Source organism: Achroia grisella, unplaced genomic scaffold (assembly GCF_030625045.1).
Source record: "Achroia grisella isolate CSIRO2021 unplaced genomic scaffold, CSIRO_AGI_Agris_v1 utg1847, whole genome shotgun sequence".
In the NCBI taxonomy this organism is placed as follows: Eukaryota; Metazoa; Arthropoda; class Insecta; order Lepidoptera; family Pyralidae; genus Achroia; species Achroia grisella.
This window is the reverse complement of record NW_026712687.1, coordinates 2,083,853-2,106,030: the sequence shown is the minus strand read 5'-3', so window position 1 is coordinate 2,106,030 and position 22,178 is coordinate 2,083,853. Positions and strand designations below refer to the sequence as shown.

The 22,178-nt window shown below is 31.8% G+C and overlaps 1 protein-coding gene across 1 annotated transcript in view; it reads right to left on the bottom strand.

Annotated features, from left to right (window-relative positions):
• The window catches only part of LOC131841556 (irregular chiasm C-roughest protein-like), a 111,086-nt gene that overhangs the window by 6,427 nt on the left and 82,481 nt on the right, over positions 1–22,178 (bottom strand). Inside the window, exons 8-15 of the mRNA XM_059189873.1 lie at positions 11,328–11,409; positions 10,471–10,556; positions 9,890–9,992; positions 8,942–9,075; positions 4,054–4,177; positions 2,594–2,739; positions 1,336–1,489; positions 583–821 (exon numbers count right to left, since the gene is read on the bottom strand). Of these exons, the coding sequence (XP_059045856.1) occupies positions 583–821; positions 1,336–1,489; positions 2,594–2,739; positions 4,054–4,177; positions 8,942–9,075; positions 9,890–9,992; positions 10,471–10,556; positions 11,328–11,409 (1,068 nt within the window). The remainder of the gene's footprint in view (positions 1–582; positions 822–1,335; positions 1,490–2,593; positions 2,740–4,053; positions 4,178–8,941; positions 9,076–9,889; positions 9,993–10,470; positions 10,557–11,327; positions 11,410–22,178) is intronic.

Genomic DNA, 22,178 nt, shown 5'->3' with positions numbered 1-22,178 from the left:
TATTATTATTAAGAGGTTATAATTAAGAGGTCAAGGATTATTAATATTATAATTAATGCCTATGGACAAAAATAGCACAATAGACATCACAACATTATGTGACTCCATATCACTTACAAGTTGCTATTCCAAAGCACTAAAAGGTCGTGCCTCTGTACCCAGTAATTTTGCTATCTCACCTCACCTTACCACTATTTATATCTCACCCTTCATCCGAAATATATCATACTAAGTAATCTAATTTTCAATTGAAATAGGTGAAACAGTGATACTTATAATTCTGTAGTGTTTTTATAGCAAGTACTAGCTTACTCGTGCAACTTTGTCTGCATTACTTACTTGATATTTATCATTATACTTGTCACAATTAACATTATCTCTTTAAATTACAGCCTATATATTATTCAGGTATACTTAGCTATAATAGCTATATTACTGTTTATATTAATGCTTTATCAAATACGTCATTATTTTTTGCGTCAAAGAGTAATAAACATCCATCCATACATACTCACAAACTATTGCGTTTATAACATTAGTAAGATTACCTATTATTATCATAAAATAAATTAGTGTACTTACAACTTCACAGGTACCATTCGCTTGTCGTAATTCAAGTTTTAAATCACTAATATTAGAATTCCTATCGTTGTCTTTAAATAATTCTTCGGCAGTAACTGTGACATCTGGTTTCTCTGTCACTTGAGTCTGTTTGTTTTTCCTCTGCTTCCTCTGGCATAGGATTATCAGCATTATCACCGCCGCCACCATGATCGTTCCAGATGTTGCCCCAAATAAAACCGGCAGTAAGGGGAAGGTTTCTATAAATAACAAATTGTGTTAAGTAAACAGGCAATATAGTTATTAGAGCTAGATTAGAGGGTTTTAGATATTTTTAGAAGTACTTTAGACAGGCTTAAAGATTGTTGTGAGTTATTTTTAGCATTGAAATTAATCCTAAACTAGTTTAAGTATAAAAGCTAATATAGGTTTCTTTAATTTAAATATATTTTCTTTCGAGACTTACACAAGCTCATTTTTCTGATAAGTAAAATTAAAAATTAGTATTTATAATTAATTTCTAAATAAAATAAAGTAAATTTTAATTCAATAATATATCAAATATAGCAATTACTTATAGTTACATGAAATTTACATATCGAATGAATTTTTTAACACAAAAACTACATGAGAAATCTACTCTAAAGTTTCACCATTAATGTTTAGATCCAAATAAAAAATAATCAAGAGTTAAAACATTATTATAATAACCCAAAACATGTGTTTATAATATATTATTAAATAATATATCTGCATAATAACAAGAATACATACTGTTAGGTTTCAATATGATCTCCAAAGTGTCACTGCCATAATCATTCGAAACGTTACATTTGTATACACCGAAGTGTCTCGATTGGCTTTCTCGTATGATCAGTGTGGAATTAACAACTCCTCCCGGTTGCAAATCTTCCAAAAAGGCGTAATCCTATACAAAAATAAAATAAGTGTTATATTATATGTTACATTTGTTATTGATCAGATGCAATTCAAATTCGTATTTACAGAAAATGGTTACCGTAGCCCATTGATTCCTGAAACACCAAAAGTCACATGCGTATTGCCGATCCTTAATATACTCTTATTGAAAAACCACATACTATAGTACCTAGAGATTTATTGATTAATTCATTTAACACAGTATTTCTATAATATTTATGTAATATAACTCAAACTTTCCTCGATAAAACAAATAAAAGAACTTTTACATACATTCATACATTAGCTGATTGAACATATCTATGAACATATCTGAGTAAGCATCTATCTAAGAGACGTTTAAAAAGAAAAGCGATCTTACTAAAAGTAGATACCTAACAAAATTCAGTAACACCAATCTATCTGTTTATATCTGTAAGTAATGCATACCACTTTCAATCAGACAGCTTGGTTGCCATTCCAATAGAATAAAAAATACCAAATTTGAATATAAACATACCAGAGAAGCAAACAATACTAGATTTATTTATGTAGTACATTTGTTATATGCATTTAAACTGCAAACTGCAATTGAATAGAACATTTACGAGGTTTCTAATAAATCAAATGTGAATAATAGAAGCTTCCGTAAAATTATACAATTACACGAATGAATAAGACCCATTATTCAGTGGCAGACAATGAAATAACGCTGACATGAATGAAAGTACTATAGTAAAGCAGATCACTTATCTTATTATTTCTTTTGTAAGCTGTACAAGCTCATATTACGTAATTCTTTACTGTATTAGACAGACAGATAGATTTTTATTATATATATAATTAGAATGGCAAACAAGCTGACGGCCGACATGATGGTAAGCGGCAACAATCACCTAAATACATGAACAGCACTATAGATATCACGTTATCATGTAACACAGAGAGACTAGAGACAGAAAACATAGATATAAAGCCTCTGTTCCTGTAATTTCAATGTCGAATCTCACCTTACAACCGAAACAGACAAACTCTTACAAAGCAAGAGGTTTGCCGGCTGAATTAGACAAGTTACGACAAGTAGTACTAACACTATAGGTATTAAAAATCTTACCTGATCATGTATGGTATCAATTTCTCTGCCCTCAAATGTCCAAATGATATTGTCAATTCTGGGTATAGAAAATGCTGCGCATTCTATATTCACGATATCCCCCTGTGATCCAAATTGAGTTTGGTTGGACACGATTTTCGGTGGACCTAGTTACAAATATAAATAAGTTATATTAGATTGTAGACAGTACCCTATTTAAGTTTTATATAAGTATTCTCAACTAGGATTAATAAACTTATCGATACTAGACAACTTACACTACTTAAATATTTTATTTATACATATATATTTAGAAAATACCCAGACCTATACAAACAATCAAACTTATGTTTGCATCGTGCGAGGAATCGATCCCGTGGATTCGGATTTAAGGTGGCACACCACCGAGGCCGGTGAATATGAATTGCCTGCCATTTTAATGAAAAGAAAGTACCCATTTTTCGGTTACATTAATAAATTGACCATTTTAGATTCATTTGCTTAACAACACAAGGTCAAGCTATACATAATACCTTGTCAACTTCATGTATTATTCTACATGGCAATAACCTCTGTTAGAATTTCGGTTTATTCCCACAAGGTCGTGACTTTATCGACCTATTCAACCGGTGAGCGACACAAAAGGACTTTTTGTGGCAACTCATATTTGATTCGGAGCCGCCTGATGAACTGGCATCATTAATTTTCATGTAGAAACCCGATGAAATTTAATGAAAATGAAGATACAACACGACCCAGGGGATTTAACTTGCAATTGTGTATATACTATAATTAATACATTAATAATTAATAGTCTAGCTAGAGTTTTTAACAAATAAATTATACAAGTATATACAAAGTAAATAAATTATATACTTAAATTAGTTTGAAATTATTAAGAATTTATCCATTACATATAAAAAGGATTCCTTTTTATTTGTAATTGTTGAATTATTGTAATTGTTGAGTGTATTCATTGTTTAAAAAAAGAAGTACCCTTGGATAGTATAGGATTAGGACAGGACATTCATTCGAAGCCGGGGCTATATATAAAAAATATATAAATTTAAAATCAAATACATATATTATGTATTATAGAAGTATATTGAAGCTACTAAAAATAATGCATATTAAAAAAAATATTTTGTCAATAATAACTGTACAATTTACTTGTATAAATTCAGCAAACGTGTTTAATTAATTGTAGAATCTCATAAATACCCTCAGTATTTATGAGGGCAAAGAAATAGAGGGTATAATTTTCATATATTTAACTCATAATATTTGCATGATTATTATTTTACAGTAGCCTATTATAACAATAACAGAATATATATTTGGTATAAATTATACACGTATTATTTTATATATTATGAGTTTCCGAAAAATATTGAACATAAAGCTTAAAATAATATCTATTTGTGGATCTACTATTACATTTAGAATTAACAATAATATAACTACGATAATATATCATTTACCTTTAATATATACTGAAGCATCAGCCTGTATTTCAGGATATCCTTCGATAGACGCTTGACAGATGTACCGTCCGGCCGTATGCGTATCAACAGTTAAAGATAGATTCACAGTTTTGCCAACACGCTGCAAAAAAATAATATATTAATATATGTTTACAAGATTCAGTTAGAAATGTAAATTGACATACAAATGTATTTGTTTGGTCATTCAAATTTGAACTATATTACTATAACTTCTGTGATCTTAGGCCATAACGCTCTTAAAAACGACGAATTAATAAAATACTTTCAATACTATACATAGCTACATATATTATGGAACATAGATACCTAGATATATCAATATAATCATTGAAATTAATTATGGTTAGTAAGACAAACTCAATATTGTCTACTAAGCACTGCCGTGTCTAAACTATGTCACTTCACTTTACATTTTCCTATTGTTCTTTAGTATATAAGATCAATATTTTTGTGTACATTTGGTCAGTCTATTATCATACGTATACATCGTCTCAACCGACCGATCGTGCAACATTTATCAACTACATCTTTAATACTACAGTTTAAATATGTAGGATGGCCACAGTACCCTAGTGCCAGTGTTGGGAGTGACATAAAAGCACCCAAGTGATCTCGGGTTAACATTTCATCGTTGGGCATGAGATGTTATGAGTTGGTTTAAAACTGTTAAACAAACATTGAATATAATATAATAGAACTAATAGTATACTAGTTATGCTACCCGCGTGAAATTTATAGCCTATATGTTATTCTGATGTATAAACTATATTTTTGTACAGTTCCATTAAGGGGGTCTTCCTATGTGATGGGTTGAAAAAATCGATTTTTTTTTTTTCATAAATTGCTCCCTTAACATGTCTAGAATACGGTAGTAAAGCGATTTTAGAAAATTCGAAGTCGTTTTAAAGATACAGCAGGTAAAAGAAAGAGCGGTTCGGAGCGGTGAGTTGGCAGTTAGAGACCGGGCCTATTGTGTACCGTCGGCTTTATACCTGGCCTCCCTTTTATTAATATATTTGTTTATACAAGTTTAGACACGTTTCTACAGACTTAAACAGAAAAGGAGCAGGTAAACTTACTGATAAAGTTATCCAAGAAATTACAAAATTCTACGGATTAGCAATTCGACGCCATCCAGATTCGCTTGAAGATATGAGAAAGGAAGTTTGGGCAACGTACTATCACAAATGTTCTTCTGATGAAAACCCTCAGCATCAATTTTGTCCAGAAGGCGAAGACAGTTGGTGTAAATGGCGTAAGGCTGAAGCTAATAATGAACTGGACCAATTTCATCACGATAAACCACCTCTAATTCCGCAAGTCCAAGAAGCTATCAAACCGGTTTTCGAAGATTTATCGAAAGACGAATTATTAATTCGTTGTTTAGGAGCAGAGACACAAAACAATAACGAATCTTTGAATTCTTTGATTTGGACTTTCGCTCCTAAACATCTTCATTCTGGTCCCAAAGTTGTTGAAATTGCTAGCTACTTAGCAGTTATTATCTTTAATGAAGGTTTTCAAGGTATTTTTAAAGTTATGTCGATTATGGGATGCCCTGTTGGTCGTGAAGCCCAAGCGTATGTTGAGAAACGGGATGAAAAGCGAATCTTACGCTCTGAGCGGCGCGTAAGTGATGTCGTTAAACAAGCCAGGATTGACTCAAGAGCTGAACAATCTGCTTTAAAAGAGTTTCACGAGGAAGAGGAAGGAATACTCTATGGACCAGGCATCGCCGATTGAGAGTAAGTTGATATTTTAATAGTTTTTAACGGACTTGAAACTTTAAACGCGTTTTTCTCAAAACTGTGTTTTTCAAACTTTCCTCCATTGTATCTCAGAAACGGCTGGACCGAATTACTTGAAATTTACAGGGCACACTCAATATATGTAAACGCATGGAATGAACTATTATCAATCGAAAATTTTCAAAACTTCGATTTTTTTATAGCAAAAAACAAAAAAAAAAAACGCCTAATTTGCAACTTTTATTTCAAATGTCTATCAAAAATCCAATTTTTTTTATATTCATTTGATTATAGGTCATTCCGTGCTTTTAAGCCTACAAATTAAAACGCCGTTTTTTTTTTTTTCAGATAAGCCGATCAGCCGGAATCGTGGAGGAAGTGGGAGCTCTTTTTTTCGAGGCGGGGGTGTTCAGAGCGCTGTAACTCTAGTTTGACTGAATATTTTTAGCTGAAATTTTATATTTATACTGTCCAAATATGTGTTAATAAATGATAAAAAACTTGAAGCTCTAAATATTTACTGGTCGTAGAAAAAAAATCCTAAAATATCCCTAAAAAACAGGCCGTCACATAGGAAGACCCCCTTAAAGTCCATTCATTAGTTTTTGTGTGAAAGAGTAACGAACATCGATCCATCCATACGTACAAACTTCCACGTTCATAAAATTAATAAGATCAATTCAAATAAACATAACATGCTGATTTCGTAATGCATATCAAATCGGATAACAGCAGTATATTATAGACTAGCCATTTCTCGCGACATCATCTGCTTTTTAGACGTCCATCCTCGTACCATCTATGTTCACGCAAATTGCATTAGGATTCGTTATGCCGCTTAGTTGTGAAATGGTAACGAACTGACAGACAGACTTCATCATATATAATATTAGTATATACGCCACAAAAAAATATAACATGAGTCAACATACTTGACTATAATACCACTTACTTAAAATATTCTTACACTACTACTTATGATAAAAAATATAACTATTTGTTAATGATAAAGAGATACATAATTTACCAGGCAGTCTACTCAATTATTCATATTACAATTTACGGAAGCACATTCATCACATATATATGTAGAAGAAAAGAAATTTTCAATTTCATTAAAACGATTGCTATTTCGGAGCATTCAAACATTGTAATGTAATGAGGAAACGAGACAAAAGCCGGAGTGCCGTCATAAGAACAACGGAATACGAAAACGGGCGAACTGAAATGGGTTGCTCTGAGCACCATACAAATAAACTGATTTAATTTTCCCTTCATTTACACAGTTACAGTCTCTGTTTAAGGAATGATACAGATGAATGGTTCTGACAAAGCGTTAAACAGTTAATCGAAGACTACTGCCTTTGTTCCAATTCGACACGACAATATGTGTGGTTGAATTAATTGTATGTGTCATTGTTACTGAGATGTAAGATAATAGAGAGGAAGCGAATACGGCATACAATGTCACAATCATAATACCGTAAGAAATTATATACTTTTCATTGTTCACATCTAAGAAAACAGTCACTAATAGTAGAGGAATTAAAACAGTGAGGAAATGACAAGAGCGTGTAATATACTAAGAGACAATGTCGAATAGAATGGAGACCTGAATGTTGACAATTATTGTAACGTAGCCTCCATTTGCAAACTGCTTCAGCGTAAGAAGAATGAGCAAGAAACTTGCCTGTTGCTCTTTTAAACAAATGTTGTAAGTTTACATTTCAAAGTCACATAGACGAGTTTGTAGGATCTGGTCTGTTCAAGTAATCGTTGAACTATTTTGTATTATAACATTAAATTTATAGAAAATACTAGTGATTATTGCATATACCCTAATTAAGCTATAATGTATACAAATGGTCGCCCAGTGAGAAAAATTTGCGCAGTGAGTATGTGATTTTTTTTATTATGAATATTTTTTTAGACTAAAGTATACTTTTATGATAACTCTTCTTAATTTAATCTATTTTGAAACATAAAAATTGGTTCTAACTTTACTATTAATTTAATTTAATTAATATATATAACCATTATTTAAACTACAATAATATTAGTGGACGACTAAGTATTTTTATTTGACAAAACAGTAGCTTAAACTAATGCATTTAATTCAAGTCATAAACAGAAAACAAGACACAACAGTACAGCCGTTATAAATCATAACTGACGTCAAGCCATACAGAAATAAAGTATATTAATGTTTCTATAAAAAGCTCGCACCTAAAAAGTGACTTTCTGTTTTAGATAACAGTCCGTGATAAGCAAAGTAAAACAATGGAGCGACTATGAATCATATCACACACGTAATAAAAATTGAAGTAGTATAACATTTCCGTTGTAGAATTCATAATGCGCTTCAAACTACACGGGTATTAAAAACCAGATTGATTCTACAAAGAAAATTATTACCAAATATTGTACAATAGGCAAACAAAAACAGTAATATAACTATAGGTTTTGTATGTTTTATGTCAAGAACTATAATAGTGGGCGTTGATATCGATTCGATTCAAAAGCGGTGGAATATCAAATATTTAACATCAATGAAACTACCGATTCCTTTGTGATGATGACTAGGTATTTGGATACAACATTGTTATATCGAATACATTTTGTTTTCAGATTTACATATTATTAGGAGCGTAGTTATTTCTATTGTTCAATACATTTTTCGTATTTATTTTTATACGAATAGTGCTTGTGATGTTTTTTTAATTCGTATTGGAATAATGTATATTTCGTGATGGTGCTAGAGTAGAATATGTCACCTCGCTATATAATTTCATTTAAGATATTATAGGTGGCGCTCAGAGAAACCGATAATAAAACTCCAATCAAGTACACTTTTAAACCTATTTTTTTCACCCTTGATTCTATACCACGATATTATTAGGTAGTTTTTAATATTGTATTATTTAAACTTTTGAAAATTTAATACTGATTTAGTTATAGTATAGTTTTACACTAATTTTTTAATACCAAGACGTTTGTAAAAGCGTCTAAATATTGGACCCTCATAAATGAATACATAAATAAATGAGATTAGCAAGTTTGATATGAATTGTAAAGTGTACTACAAAATACATTAATAGTATTTTATTTTCTCTTACGATGTTCTGGTCCTCTTCATGATGTAGCCAATTAATCTCTGGCGCCGGATAACCATCAACGTCGCAGCTGAGCGTTATAGGAGTGCCCACTTCCGCTTCTACATCTTTTGGATGACTTTTAAACTTTGGTGCATCTAAAAGAAACATTTTCTCTTAATCGTACCTTTCCTTCTTTATCGAGGTGGACTGTATAACATCGTTCGCGTGAGTACATTTATCTCACTTATTTTTATCGCGGAATAGATTACTTTGCAAGGTATATTTCAGCAGAAAAGTGAGGTATGGCAGTGAATTAAAGAATACAGAGGAAAAGCACCTAAATCCTCTTAAATGGCTGCAGTGAAGTCTACACGAGGGATGACCATCTGGTTGGTCATCTTTAATGAAAATTGCACCCGACTGCGTTAACAGTTTACGCTGACGGGGCACCAGTGAAGGACAAATAGATAAATATGAGGCCAGGTCAGCCAATCGTGATAAATTCGCCAGGAATTTATTATAATGGTCCAGGGGAACCACGTAGAGGCAACCTGATGTGGTACATTGCTAACAATGGGGTTAAAAATCCACATTACAATTGACAATCCTATTTCCTACTCCATCTACGTCAGATGGAGGATCTTCCTTTGTTCAATCAACTATTAAGTTTTTATGCCGTCCATATCCTGTAATTTCACTCCCATATCACCTTGCCATGTCATTTGCCTTTTACACTAGAAGACAGCTTATAAAGCAGACTGATCACCATATAAAAGCTATCTTCTAGTGTAAAATCAGGGAGAATTGGATAAGATAAAGGCATTCATGAGGACGATTCTGTACATATTTGGTCTCGATAAAATCTCTACTAAAATAAAAGCAATAGACAGGTATGAACATTAACAGTCCTTTAGCATAAATTAACATTTAACTTATGAATATTAGAGTATTTATTAACAGAATACTTACAAGTGACCTCCAAAACATGTGACTCTTCGGTTTTCCCAACTTCATTATGTACTTCACATTTTACAACGTGGTCGTGATAGTTTCTTGTTATATTGTGAATTTTCTATGGAATTAAATAATTTATTTTAATTTAATCTACATGTATATATTTATGTTACTATATCAGCACTTATATAATCTTAGAAATAAGAAATTAAATAAAAAATAACTTTATAATAATTTCTTCATGAGTGTTACAGAATAGTAGTCAGGGCGATGTGGTGCTAAACTCAACACTTGACATGTCCAAATTTACCCGTGACATTTTTCAGATTAATTATTGTTAACGGTATTGTCATCGCAGGAGAGTTAGTCAAAAAGTAAAATTGATAATATTTTTTGTATCGGCCATATTTCAATATGTGATTTTTTTATCAAATTCAGTACACTTAACCAACAAGGCGACAACACTCAGGAACTAATATACATAATTAATAGATTAACATCCAACAAGAGATCGTCCACGTTGATAGAACAAACTAAGTACCTACTATTCAATTGTAGTCTAAATTGAAGGTATAATTAATTCCAGCATCACTCACCAATTCTGTGCCGTTCGCCGCAACGAGTTTGTCATTCATATACCATTTGTACGTCAAATTAGTAGGGTTTGCGTCGCCTTTACATGCTGTAGAGAGATTTATTCGATCAATAACACATTCAGGCGTACGTAATTACAATGCCTTTAGTACAGTTAGCCTTATAAGGGTATAGGAAATAAGGTCAATAATGTTGAGAACAGATTTATTTTCAACCAAATTAAGAAAGGAAGAAACTCCAACTACGCCTGTTGTTTTTTTACTTAATAATATGTAACACATTGATTCATTTTGTAATAAGATTTATTCGATCAATGTATTCGATTCAGGCGTACCTAATTACAATGTATTTATGTCTATATGTGTACATTTTGCCTTATAAGGAAATTAGTAAATAGGGTCTATTATGTTGAGAGCAGATTTATATTCAACCAAATTGGGAACGGAAAAGGCTCTAAATTCCACTGTATTTATTTCTTCATAGATAAATAACACTTTAACAGATTTCTTTTTGATCAAAAGGGTTGGCAATAGTTGTTATTATAGACTAATTCCAAAATCATTTGAATTTAGTTACATTAAATTAAATGTTATTATACACAACAAAGTATTGTAAACAACAAAAAAATTAGACAATTCAGTGTCTTTAAAATGGATATCATCAATATAAAGAGCATATTCATGAAAATCAACCTACATATAATAGTGCATATATGGTGAACCCATAGTGAAATTTGGCAATATTCATTATAATACCTAAGCTAATGGAAGTAATAGATAGTACAAAGTCTATACATAAATAAAAAATTCGATAAAAAGCACTTTGAGAGAATAAAAAAACTTAAGAAGCAGATTATTACCAATAATAACGTCTTTCCCCTCAGGAAATCTTCCATTAACTGCTGATTTTAAAGACATCTTCACTCTGGGCGGATATTTTACCTGTTGACAAAAATAAAATTGTTGAAACATTTTCCTTTCCACAATTATGTTTTGGCTTAAGACAAAATAAGGGAAAAAATAAGAATAAATATCAAAGCAAAAGGGTATATCCTTAAGGCTGTTGTTAAATGGAGAGTTCTATGAAAGGAAAGTAAAATTGCTTTTAACTCCTTTGCGCATTTTAAAATGTTTGAACGTAAGACATCAATGTTATTAATAAATGAAAATGTCTCTTTGATGAAGTTGTTTTTTCTGTTACCTCTCAAATTAGGTTAGTTTGTAGAAATACGAGGAATTTCTCATTGTTTCGTTTGTATTTATTATCTACCTACTTAATCTTAATTCATTTTATCTAGTTACTATGCGGTTTTATCTTGTTTTAAATCCACAGTCATATTAGGTGGGAGGTTCAATTTTTTTTCTGTTAACATTTAATATATTTTTAATAGGCTTTAATTTACTGTCGTTCTAGTAATAGTTACAGTTTTATATTCGTTCTTGTTGTTGCAAGTTTTTATGCAATTTACAATATGGGGCCAATTATCACCTGATATTAATCAGTCAGTTGCATACAATACTAAATCAGCACATTCGTATATATTGATAATGATATATTACATTTGGAGTTATTGAAAATAATAAGTTTATAGATTTTGTCTGCCTTGTCTATCCATCCAGTACCATTCTGTACAAACTGAAGTGCTATTTCATTTATTTTTCAGCATTACATGTACTTGAGTCCTCAGATAGAAATTACATATAAAAAATATTTTATGTAATTCATAACTAAGAAATCATTAAATACTACTACAGTAGGTATTTGAGATGTTGTATTTATCTGATCTTGATTTGCAGACGGTTACTAATATAATGCAAGAAAATGTAAGAAATGTAAAAAGCTTTTCTGTGATTTAGAAATAAATACATATTGTATTTATTTTTCAAATAATACTTCATCGGGACAGACAAATGACACTTCCTTTGTTATATCCATTGCTGATAATATTCATTGTCGTCCGTTACACAAAACGGGAAATTATGAATAGGATTCGACAAAAAAAATGGAAAATCTAATCGACGATTTCGAAATTCATAAATAACCAAACAAGGCTACCCACGATAAATCTGCCAGAAATGACTAAAACAGAATTTATAGAAGTTTTAATAATAGACCGCTAAACAAGTGAGACTATAAACGGAATTCATTGCTTTGCTTGTACAGTAAAACAAAAAATACATACGCTATAAATAAAGGGAAAAACTGCAGAGCGGCTAAGCCGTAAACTCTGGGAATAACGAATGAGAGACAGTTTTCGAAATTGTGTTCTAATAGTTTGGACTGCAGTGTATATCTATTGGTATTTTATATGAAAAATGTACTGCGTCAATTTATACATTGATATTTTTATAAAAATGCTTTTATTAGAATTTCAATTTTGAGTTTATTTTTCCGTGTCATGGTTTACATATAGAACTATACTTGTCTGCTTGACGTTTGAAGTTTTTGCGTATGGTATTAAACCAGCGATTTTTTTACTTTAATTGTATTTACGTTTCAAAGTTTTATATTGATTATATAATATATCCAAAACAGGAATAGCATGAGCGGTTTCATGGAAGTCACATTATGACGGTGACGGCTACTACTTACCATCAGGTAGACCGTCAGCGTTTATTATATTTTAAAAGAAAAAAATGTATAGTTATGTAAAATAATATAATAATAACATTATTTATTTTTAAGAGACAGTATAAGATAATATAAAAAGCATTCGAAATGCAGCAAACATTCTTTTCATAGTATTGGTCTCTAGAATATTTTTTAATTTTTCTACTTTTTAAGGATTATTCGAGTAAAGAGATTAGTTCAGAACCGCCAACCTTTTGTTGGTGTAAAATGTGGATGCAATGAAACAGTAAAGTATTCTAATGCTGGACAGGATAAGGTAAAATTAAAACCAAACGTTAAAAGCATTATACATATACTCGACTACTTTGATGACCTCGGTGGTCTAGCAGTCTAGCACACCGCTTTACGACCTATGGTCACGGGTTCGATTCCTTGCACGGCACAAACATTTGTATTTATGAGTATGATTGTTTGTATCGGTCTGGGTGTTTTCTATGTATATTATGTATGTATTTACAAAATAAAAATATCTATGTATATGTATCAGTTGCTAGACAACTGATACATATACATAGATATTTTTATTTTTCTAGTACCCATAACACAAGCTTTAGCTAGCTTAACTTGGGTCTAGATGGCGCTATGGCGCGTGTAAATTGTCCTGAGAATATTATTATTATTATATATACTTTTTTAGCCATAAAACAAAGTCAGATTAATAACAATAATTTCTCAATCACATATACGAGTATAATGATTTATTTAAATGAAAATAGATGGTATTTCACAATTTTGGTTCTTGCTCAAATCAGATCAAATCAAAAAATTTCTATAGGTCTATTACAGATTATGATCAATTCTACCTTCAGTTCGGAGTGTTTTCTAGCTAAGAATAACTGACAAAAAATTCAACTCTTAATGTATTCAAATGATATAGTACATGCTTACAAAAATACAGATTCATTTTTAAATTCCATTAGGGAGAATATAGTGATAATCAGCGTATTGCATATTTGTCAAAACGAAATAAATTAATCAGTGACCGTAACCCTAACAAAACAGTGCCGTTCACGAGTATGATGAAGTCAGCCATCATTGCACTCAACCAATTAGTGCAAATCAGTTCATATTATGATACGAACTCTTATTTAAGTTTGAGGTTGTTATCAATGTACCACTGTCATCCAATATTTTTTAGTCTTTCATCTTTATGTATAAAAGTATTTATTTCTCCTGACTATACGTGAATTTTTGAAGAATCGGCGAATGTACGTATTCTGTGTCATCATGATTTGTACCTACTATATAAATTTGATAACTTTTAAGTATTAATTTGTTTTTACAGCTCTCAAAGTACTTCACATTTTTCCCTTTTATACAATAAAATAAGAATTATAATTGTCCCAAAAATAGATTCAAGATAATACCACCTTTTGTTCCAATTCTAACAGACACGATTATCATTCCCCATAAAACCAACATGGCTTATAACATGACACCATTAGCTTTCAATTCCACAGAATTGTGGGTGAAACAATGAAAATTTACACCAGCGGCAATATCATTAAGCTAAAAATGGTCACACAACAGTGTATCAGGGTTACCAGCCTTAGGAGATTTAATCTTGTACGAAAAGGTAAAAAATATCAATTCAATTTAGCTCTCTAACTTCATATATCAGCTTGATGTAATTGTTAATAATGCAGACTATTGGTAATAATGCAGACTATTGGGCTATTGCTAGAAATATATCATAATAAGTCGATCTTCAGGCGGTCCCTTTTGGAAATTAATTAACTAACTTCATGCTCATCATATCAACCTTTACTGGTGCACCGCCAGTGCATATACATGGCATGGCATAAGTAGGTGACGACTCCAAATTCATCAATTAAAAAAAATTCGTACAACATCGTATTTTGACAGTCAAAAGTTCGTACATCGTAAACTTGTACCGAAATTTATTTAAAACACCAACACGTAAGTTTCTTTCTCATTCTTACTCTCATAGACAGCTTTTCCAAGGGGGATTAGATTAAAAGAAATAAGTATGACTATTCAAAAGTGCTAAAACTTAAACACACATAAAATGGTGTGACTTCCACGATACGGCCATAGCCTAGTATGGGGTCATAGAAAAAGTGTTACTCGTGTGTTTTGTTCTAAATCAAAAACCTTGTACCTGTTCGAGGTTCTGGTACGGTTGGCATCCCTAACTATACCATCTGCGAATACCAAGCATCTCAATATCAAAGTAATGTCGGCATCCATCGGTTGGTATCAACATAAAAAGTAATTGGGTTGCCCATAAAGGGTTCTTATTTTACGGCCACCGAAAAAATGTATGATAAACAAACCGACTGGCTCATAATACCACTGATATCAATGGAGGTGGAATAGACTACTGAACGAAGTACGATAAAATATTATAAAAAAATTGTATCAGTCTAAGTGTATACATAATAGAAATAAAAAATAATTTCTTATATTAATTTTTATGTTTGGCTGTAAATTTGTATATGCATCACGCAAAAACTATTGTATGGAAATGTATGCACGTTCAGTTACAATCAAGAAGAATAGTTAATATACAAATAAACTTATATTTATATGCTAATACTGAAATGAGAGACAAAACCAAAAAAAATGCTTAGGAATAAAACCGCCTTTTGTATCAGTTAATGTATATTCACTACAATATTTTTTTTATATGTAATTGGTGTAATAAAGAGTACAAAACTCCTCTCATTATTTCAGAGTTACATAAGCTACATATATTAAGTTAATCAATATATAGGAACCTCGCAAAGCTCATAACTATATAAGTAGATGTAACACGGATAGTACACTTATAATATTAGTATTGATATTAAATTAGGATTATTTATTATATTAATAAAAAATAATCCAAATTCTTTTAACAATATACTACATAATATCCTGAACGTAATGCATCCTGGCAGTAGGGATGACAGATATTACAAAAGCATCGATATCGTATCGATGTACGACAAATTCTTTCTAGTTTATGAATCAGGGAATAATTTAAAACAATTAGTTACAAGTAATTGAAAATTAAAAAATATAATTAACAATAATAATTCTAAGCCCATGCATGCATAAACAAAATGTCTCCCTTGGAAAGTTTACACTCTATTCTGAGAAGATAAAAACCATCGCTCCTAAGAATATCCTTCAATTATTGTTCCTAATAGACTAGGTAGCAACTGTGAAAAAGGGCGAGTACAATAGATCTGTGTAGGTCGCAGTGCTACAGGTCCAAGCACCTGGCAATAACTCAAACCCCACAATAAATTAAAAAATACTAAGCCACTTCCAGGATTCATATTTTGTGATCCTAAATAGTAATTTCCTTTTAACAGACTCTTCGTAGGACAATAATTTTTATTACATTACGATACATTGATCTGCTGTATTTATGTGTGTTTTTATGTCCCACTATTCGTAACCGCTGTCGTAATACGTAACAGTTACTTGGAATATACATATATTTGTGGATTCACTATTTGTCCGTCCGTTCCACGAGATACGTCGAACTTACTCTAATTTGTGTGATCTTATTTTAGTTGTTAATGTATATTTTATTCATTGAAAATGGAAACCTACTTTCAGTACTAAGAATAACTATTATTATCTGCTTCTTCCTTATCCAGTTTATTTGGGGTCGGCGTAAGAATAATTTTATAATGTAAATATTATATTAAGGTATTACTATTATTAACTACGGCAATGCTAAGAGGTCTGTCATAATTTTAAAGCCTTTGACTATTTGTATATTTCTGTTATCATATCTCCTGTATAAATGGTCTATTTTTTTTTTTTTGGCTGAGTTACTTGACCACAAATTTAAATAGCGATTGCTTTAGGCCTCCCGAATATTATAAGCATATAGGATTTTTTTATAAAAAAAATTATATAATAGTAATTTTTATTTATTTTTAAGTAACTGGGATGGTAAACAAGCTTACGGCGCGGCGTTCCAAATATAATAAAAAATAAACATGAAATTAAATATAAAAGTAAACCTAAAATAAAGAATATGATGGTTTCTTTTACAGAATTGCTTAATAGCAGAGTCGTGTGATGTTTTTTTTTTTTATACCACTTAGGTTTCAAACAAGCATATGGTCCATCTGATGGTAAACGGTTACCGTAGCCTATGGACGCCTGAAACACCAGGGGTGTCACATACGCGTTGCCGACCCTTAAGAAGCCTTAATATACCCTTCTTGAAAAACCCCATATAGATGTACCCACGCAGATGACGTTGTACAAAATCTATAGATGCATAGTACACCGGCAATTTTGTACATTTACCTTTTGACAGATGTAAGACAATTATATTTTATATCAAATATATAATTATTCCCATCACATAAAGGGCGGGTGACAACGATACACAATGAGAAACATTTGACATTTTCGACGCCCACCAGCAAACTCTATTGCTTCAACTCGTGTTATCAAAATACCGTGGATGTTTATGACTCATGCAATTAATATTGGGATCGGCCATGTATAAAAGGTATGACTCGGATTGGATATTAGGGTTGTATGGCTTCAGTTTTCTATTTGTTATTGCATTTATGATTTTTTTATCGAAGTACGTAAGTTAACTGCGTGGGTACCGTTTTTTTATTATTTTTTTTATAAGCTGTATTTATTTGAGAGTGAGATTACAGGGATTATTTATAGGTAATGGAAAGTGCAAATAAACGGCCCACCTGATGGCAAGAGAAATCGTCGCCTATTAAAAAATATACGTAATTGAAATGTCTTACGTTCCATGTACATAGATTAATATATCCATAAATGATTGGGTTTGGTGCAGATTATATTATTGCATAAACCGATATACATCCATAATAGAAGGAACATTATTATTTCACAAATAAAAGTCGCATCACGAATGATACGATATCATATCCGGGATACGAGAATAAACTAATAAATACAACAAAAAAATCCCTTTTTGTTTACCGGCATTTTTACCTCGTAACGCAACAAAAAAAGGAGCATCGCAACAACCAAACGGGGTCGGAATAAATAACAAAACGAACAATGCTAGTGTTAGGGATCGGAGGTAGTGAGGGGATCAATGGTTTACTAATTAGGAGTAAATACAAACGGGAAGACGTAACAAAATAAAAACCACCGTTAAGCTTGTTAGACGTGCATTTTATTTGAGTTCCGTACATCAATATTAATTTGTCTTAGTTATTTTATATCTTCGTAAGCACGTTCTAATAATATTTCGTCTATCTCTTTCTCCGCTAACTTCTTTTAGAGAGTAGACGAACTTCTTAGCATTCCATGGATTCACCGTGCGGGTGTCGAGTCGATCGTGTGGCAGAGAGGGAAACTCCGAACAGTTCTCAGGACTTGTGACCCGGGTGTAAGTTTAAGGCGCCCCTTTGCCGAGGTACGTCACCTCTCACCTTTACGACTTGTGAAGTAGCTTTAGATACACGTTCTACTATAGAATCTAATGTACTTCTAGAGAGGCCAAGATCTTCAAAGCTTGTAGAGAGATTTCACTGATATACCTCTCGGTAACACTTCGGTTTTCAATGTCATTTAGGAATCACGTATAAAATACGTCATACTATAAGGTCTATAATTTACATAACAGATCGCATATCTGTTAACTTTTTGGATTGCCAGTACCTGATGCTATATGACAGATACAGACAGCCAGATATAAAATTTCAGTGGTTTTCATATTTTATGTACGGATCCATAAAAATAGAATATGTCCAAACAGCGAGCTCATGATGGCGTGAGTAACATAATAAGGGAAGGCGAGATTTATAGTTAGGTTGTTTTCTTAAGATAGGCTTGCGTGTTTCTCTTAAGGTGTACCTATATGTTGTTGGATGTAATTTCTCAATTTTTCCTAAGGATCTATACAGACGAGTGCCAATTCTCGGAAAAATCATTTGACATACATATAATTTAATATAAATAATGCCACGGCGAAAGCTGTGTGGGACTGTTTTTTTTAATAAATGACAGTGGAATGTTGGAGATCCCGCCAGCGCTAAAGGTATACGCTGGCGCAGCACCAGTGGAGGATGATAAGATGAGAATGAGGTCTTCAGTTTGCCCATTGTGATGAAATTACTTGGCTTTGAGGGGTAACCGCGTATAGTTCAACATTACATACGTATGTACGTATGTAGTGTTGACCTATACGCGGTTAATATATTACCTATACGCGGTTATAACAAACTGTATTAAGATTTTATATAAAAACGGCTGAAGAAATTGGAATGTATTTTTACTGTATATGTTGTTAAATATGAGTTTAGATATAGTATAAAAAAACTAGGTAAAAAAATAAGAATATTCCGGACACTATGGAAAATAACTATTCTTCAAAATACTGATTGCAGTATTTAAATATATTCCTAGATGATTTTAGTATCTATGAATTTAGGGGTATTTGTATACAAATCGATTAAATTGTAAAAGCCATTATTATCCTCGGTTCCTAGGATGCTACGTATGACGTACATTGTTGCGACATGTTGCAACTATGTACTACATAATATCCTGAACGTAATGCATCCTGGCAGTAGGGATGACAGATATTAGAAATGCATCGATATCGTATCGATGTACGACAAACATCTAACGAAAAATATCGATATCAAAAAACATTAAAACCCTTTAGTCTTTCTTAGAAAATCGATATCCTTATCGATGCACGGTAAACATCGAATGAAACGTATCGATAACAGTAATCATTTATATTTTCCTTTAGTATTTCTAACTTCATGTCCTTTTATGTATCGAATGACTTTTCTTTAACTAATCTGTTAGTAAGCTCTCCTGGTTTTCTATCATTTGACATTCTGAAGTCTTTTTTTAGGCAAAGTATAAATTTTCGGATACTATTTTAGTCTGTGTTATACACGTATGTATACACACAGTAATATCGATAGATAGAAGTATATAGGCTAAGTTACCGAGAACATCGACGAAATTAATCAAGAAAGGAAAATGTTTCATAAACATCGATATTTATCCATCCCTACCCTAGTAATGTTCTAGTCGTCAGCAGTACGTGTCGATGTGCTTCACTTTACTGCGGACACGTTAATTTTTGATAGTTTGTAATATATTCGTCATTTGAAAAAGCTTTTTACTAATATTTAATTTAATATGGATATCTTTTACAAAGAGATACCAAGCAGACGGTCGACTTGATGGTAAATAGCATCTTCTATATACTTACACATGAACAGTACCATGAATATCTAGTCTTAATTTGATTCTGCTATTATGAAGAATATGGTACTATCCCTTTGTAACCTGTAATTGGACAGTCATATATCACCCTTCAAACAGAACTTAACATACAAAGCAAACTCCTTAGCGGCTGAAATAAATGAGAAAGAAGTACCGTGTCGAGTTTTTTAAGCGACCTACTTCTGCAGCCAAGCAGCTTACTTTGTAATTTTTTCAGGCGTGAAAGAATTATACGACAGTGATAATATGGAGTACGGAGGCAAAACACTATTTCTCGAGAATGGCAATGCATGATTTTACGGTTGCGGTGGTCGAGCGGTTTACCATACGCTTTTCTTCCGTCGGTCGCGGTTTCGATTTCTCGCACGGTAAAAACATTTGTATTTATGAGTATGATTGTTTGTATTTGTCTGGGTGTTTTCTATGTATATGATGTATGTATTTATACTCAACAAAAGCTCTGGATAGATTGGAAAAAAAATATTTAAATAATTATATCAATTGTCTAGAGCTTATAAGCTTTGATTAGCTTGGGCTTATATGGCGTCGTTTGAACTGACCAGAGTTAAAAAACGTTAGTATCCCCAACTACTTTAACTTCAATTACAAACACAAACCTCTACTTTGACAAGCTAAAAAAAAAACTTTATAACGAAGGCTCCAGAACAGTTTTAGTCTAATTTAAACTAGAACATCTAGAACATTTCCAGTCCGTAATTTGTACCAGCCAGACCGCTTAGCCACATGGCGACGTTCTAAATCTGGATGAATCGTATTTACACGTAGCAGCTTGCTGAAAATATATTACCTAACATTACTATTTGTAGGTAACACGTATGTAAATATTTTAGAACACCTAAAAGTATTATAGTATCTACCAAGTTAATCTTATAAAATCGTACTCAGACCACAAAGGATTTCAATTGCATTGTTAACGATAATTCAAAAAGGTATCTTTCTTATACTATTTACTTTATATCGGCCTGAATGTTTTCTATGTGTGTATTTACAAAAAAATGTATCCGTCGTCAGTACCTATAATAGGAACTTTGCTTAGCTTGGAGCTAGAAGATGCTGTGTGAGCTGTCTTGGGTTATTATTATCACTACGATGGTAGCAATCAAGCATACGGACTACAGTAAATGGTTACCGTAGCCTATGGACGCCTGAAACACCAGAGATGTCACGTACGCGCTGCCCACCCCCAAGTTAAAGGTAGGTCTTAACCAATTTTGTATAGAATATCACAAGAAATATCATCTTTCAGATAATGCGAGAATTATGAAAATAAGTTCCCATTTATATGGAATTATTTAAGAAATATCAATTTTCAAATAAAAGTAGAATGGGCAAAATTTGTTGACATTAAACAATGTTATGATATTCAAGTGTATTTTTTCATAAATCTACGAATAAAAATATATTTGAATTTTAAAACATTTTTTTTAATTGAATATCTACTCCATTTTTAAGTTGATTAAAAATTATAAGAACAGATTTTTTTAATTCAAATCCGAGTTTATTACGTTTTACAACTTATCAATGTCTTCATTAATTATCAATATGCAAAATATTGTATAAACGTAGCATTTGAGATGGGGAAAAACATAGTCTAATTTTACTCCGGTTTGTTATCTCACGAGCGAAATAACAAGCAGAAGCTAGTTTACAACAATAATTGAAATAATATATTAAAGCTTCATGACCTTATGATTTACTCCGACCATTTATTGAACTCTAAGGTACGGTTGAGATTCTATTTTGGCGGTATCGAAAATTTTGTGTATCTTTTAAACTCTTCGATGATGGAAACACTATTAATCTCTAGAAGTAGACAGTACATTAGCACTATGTAATGGATGGA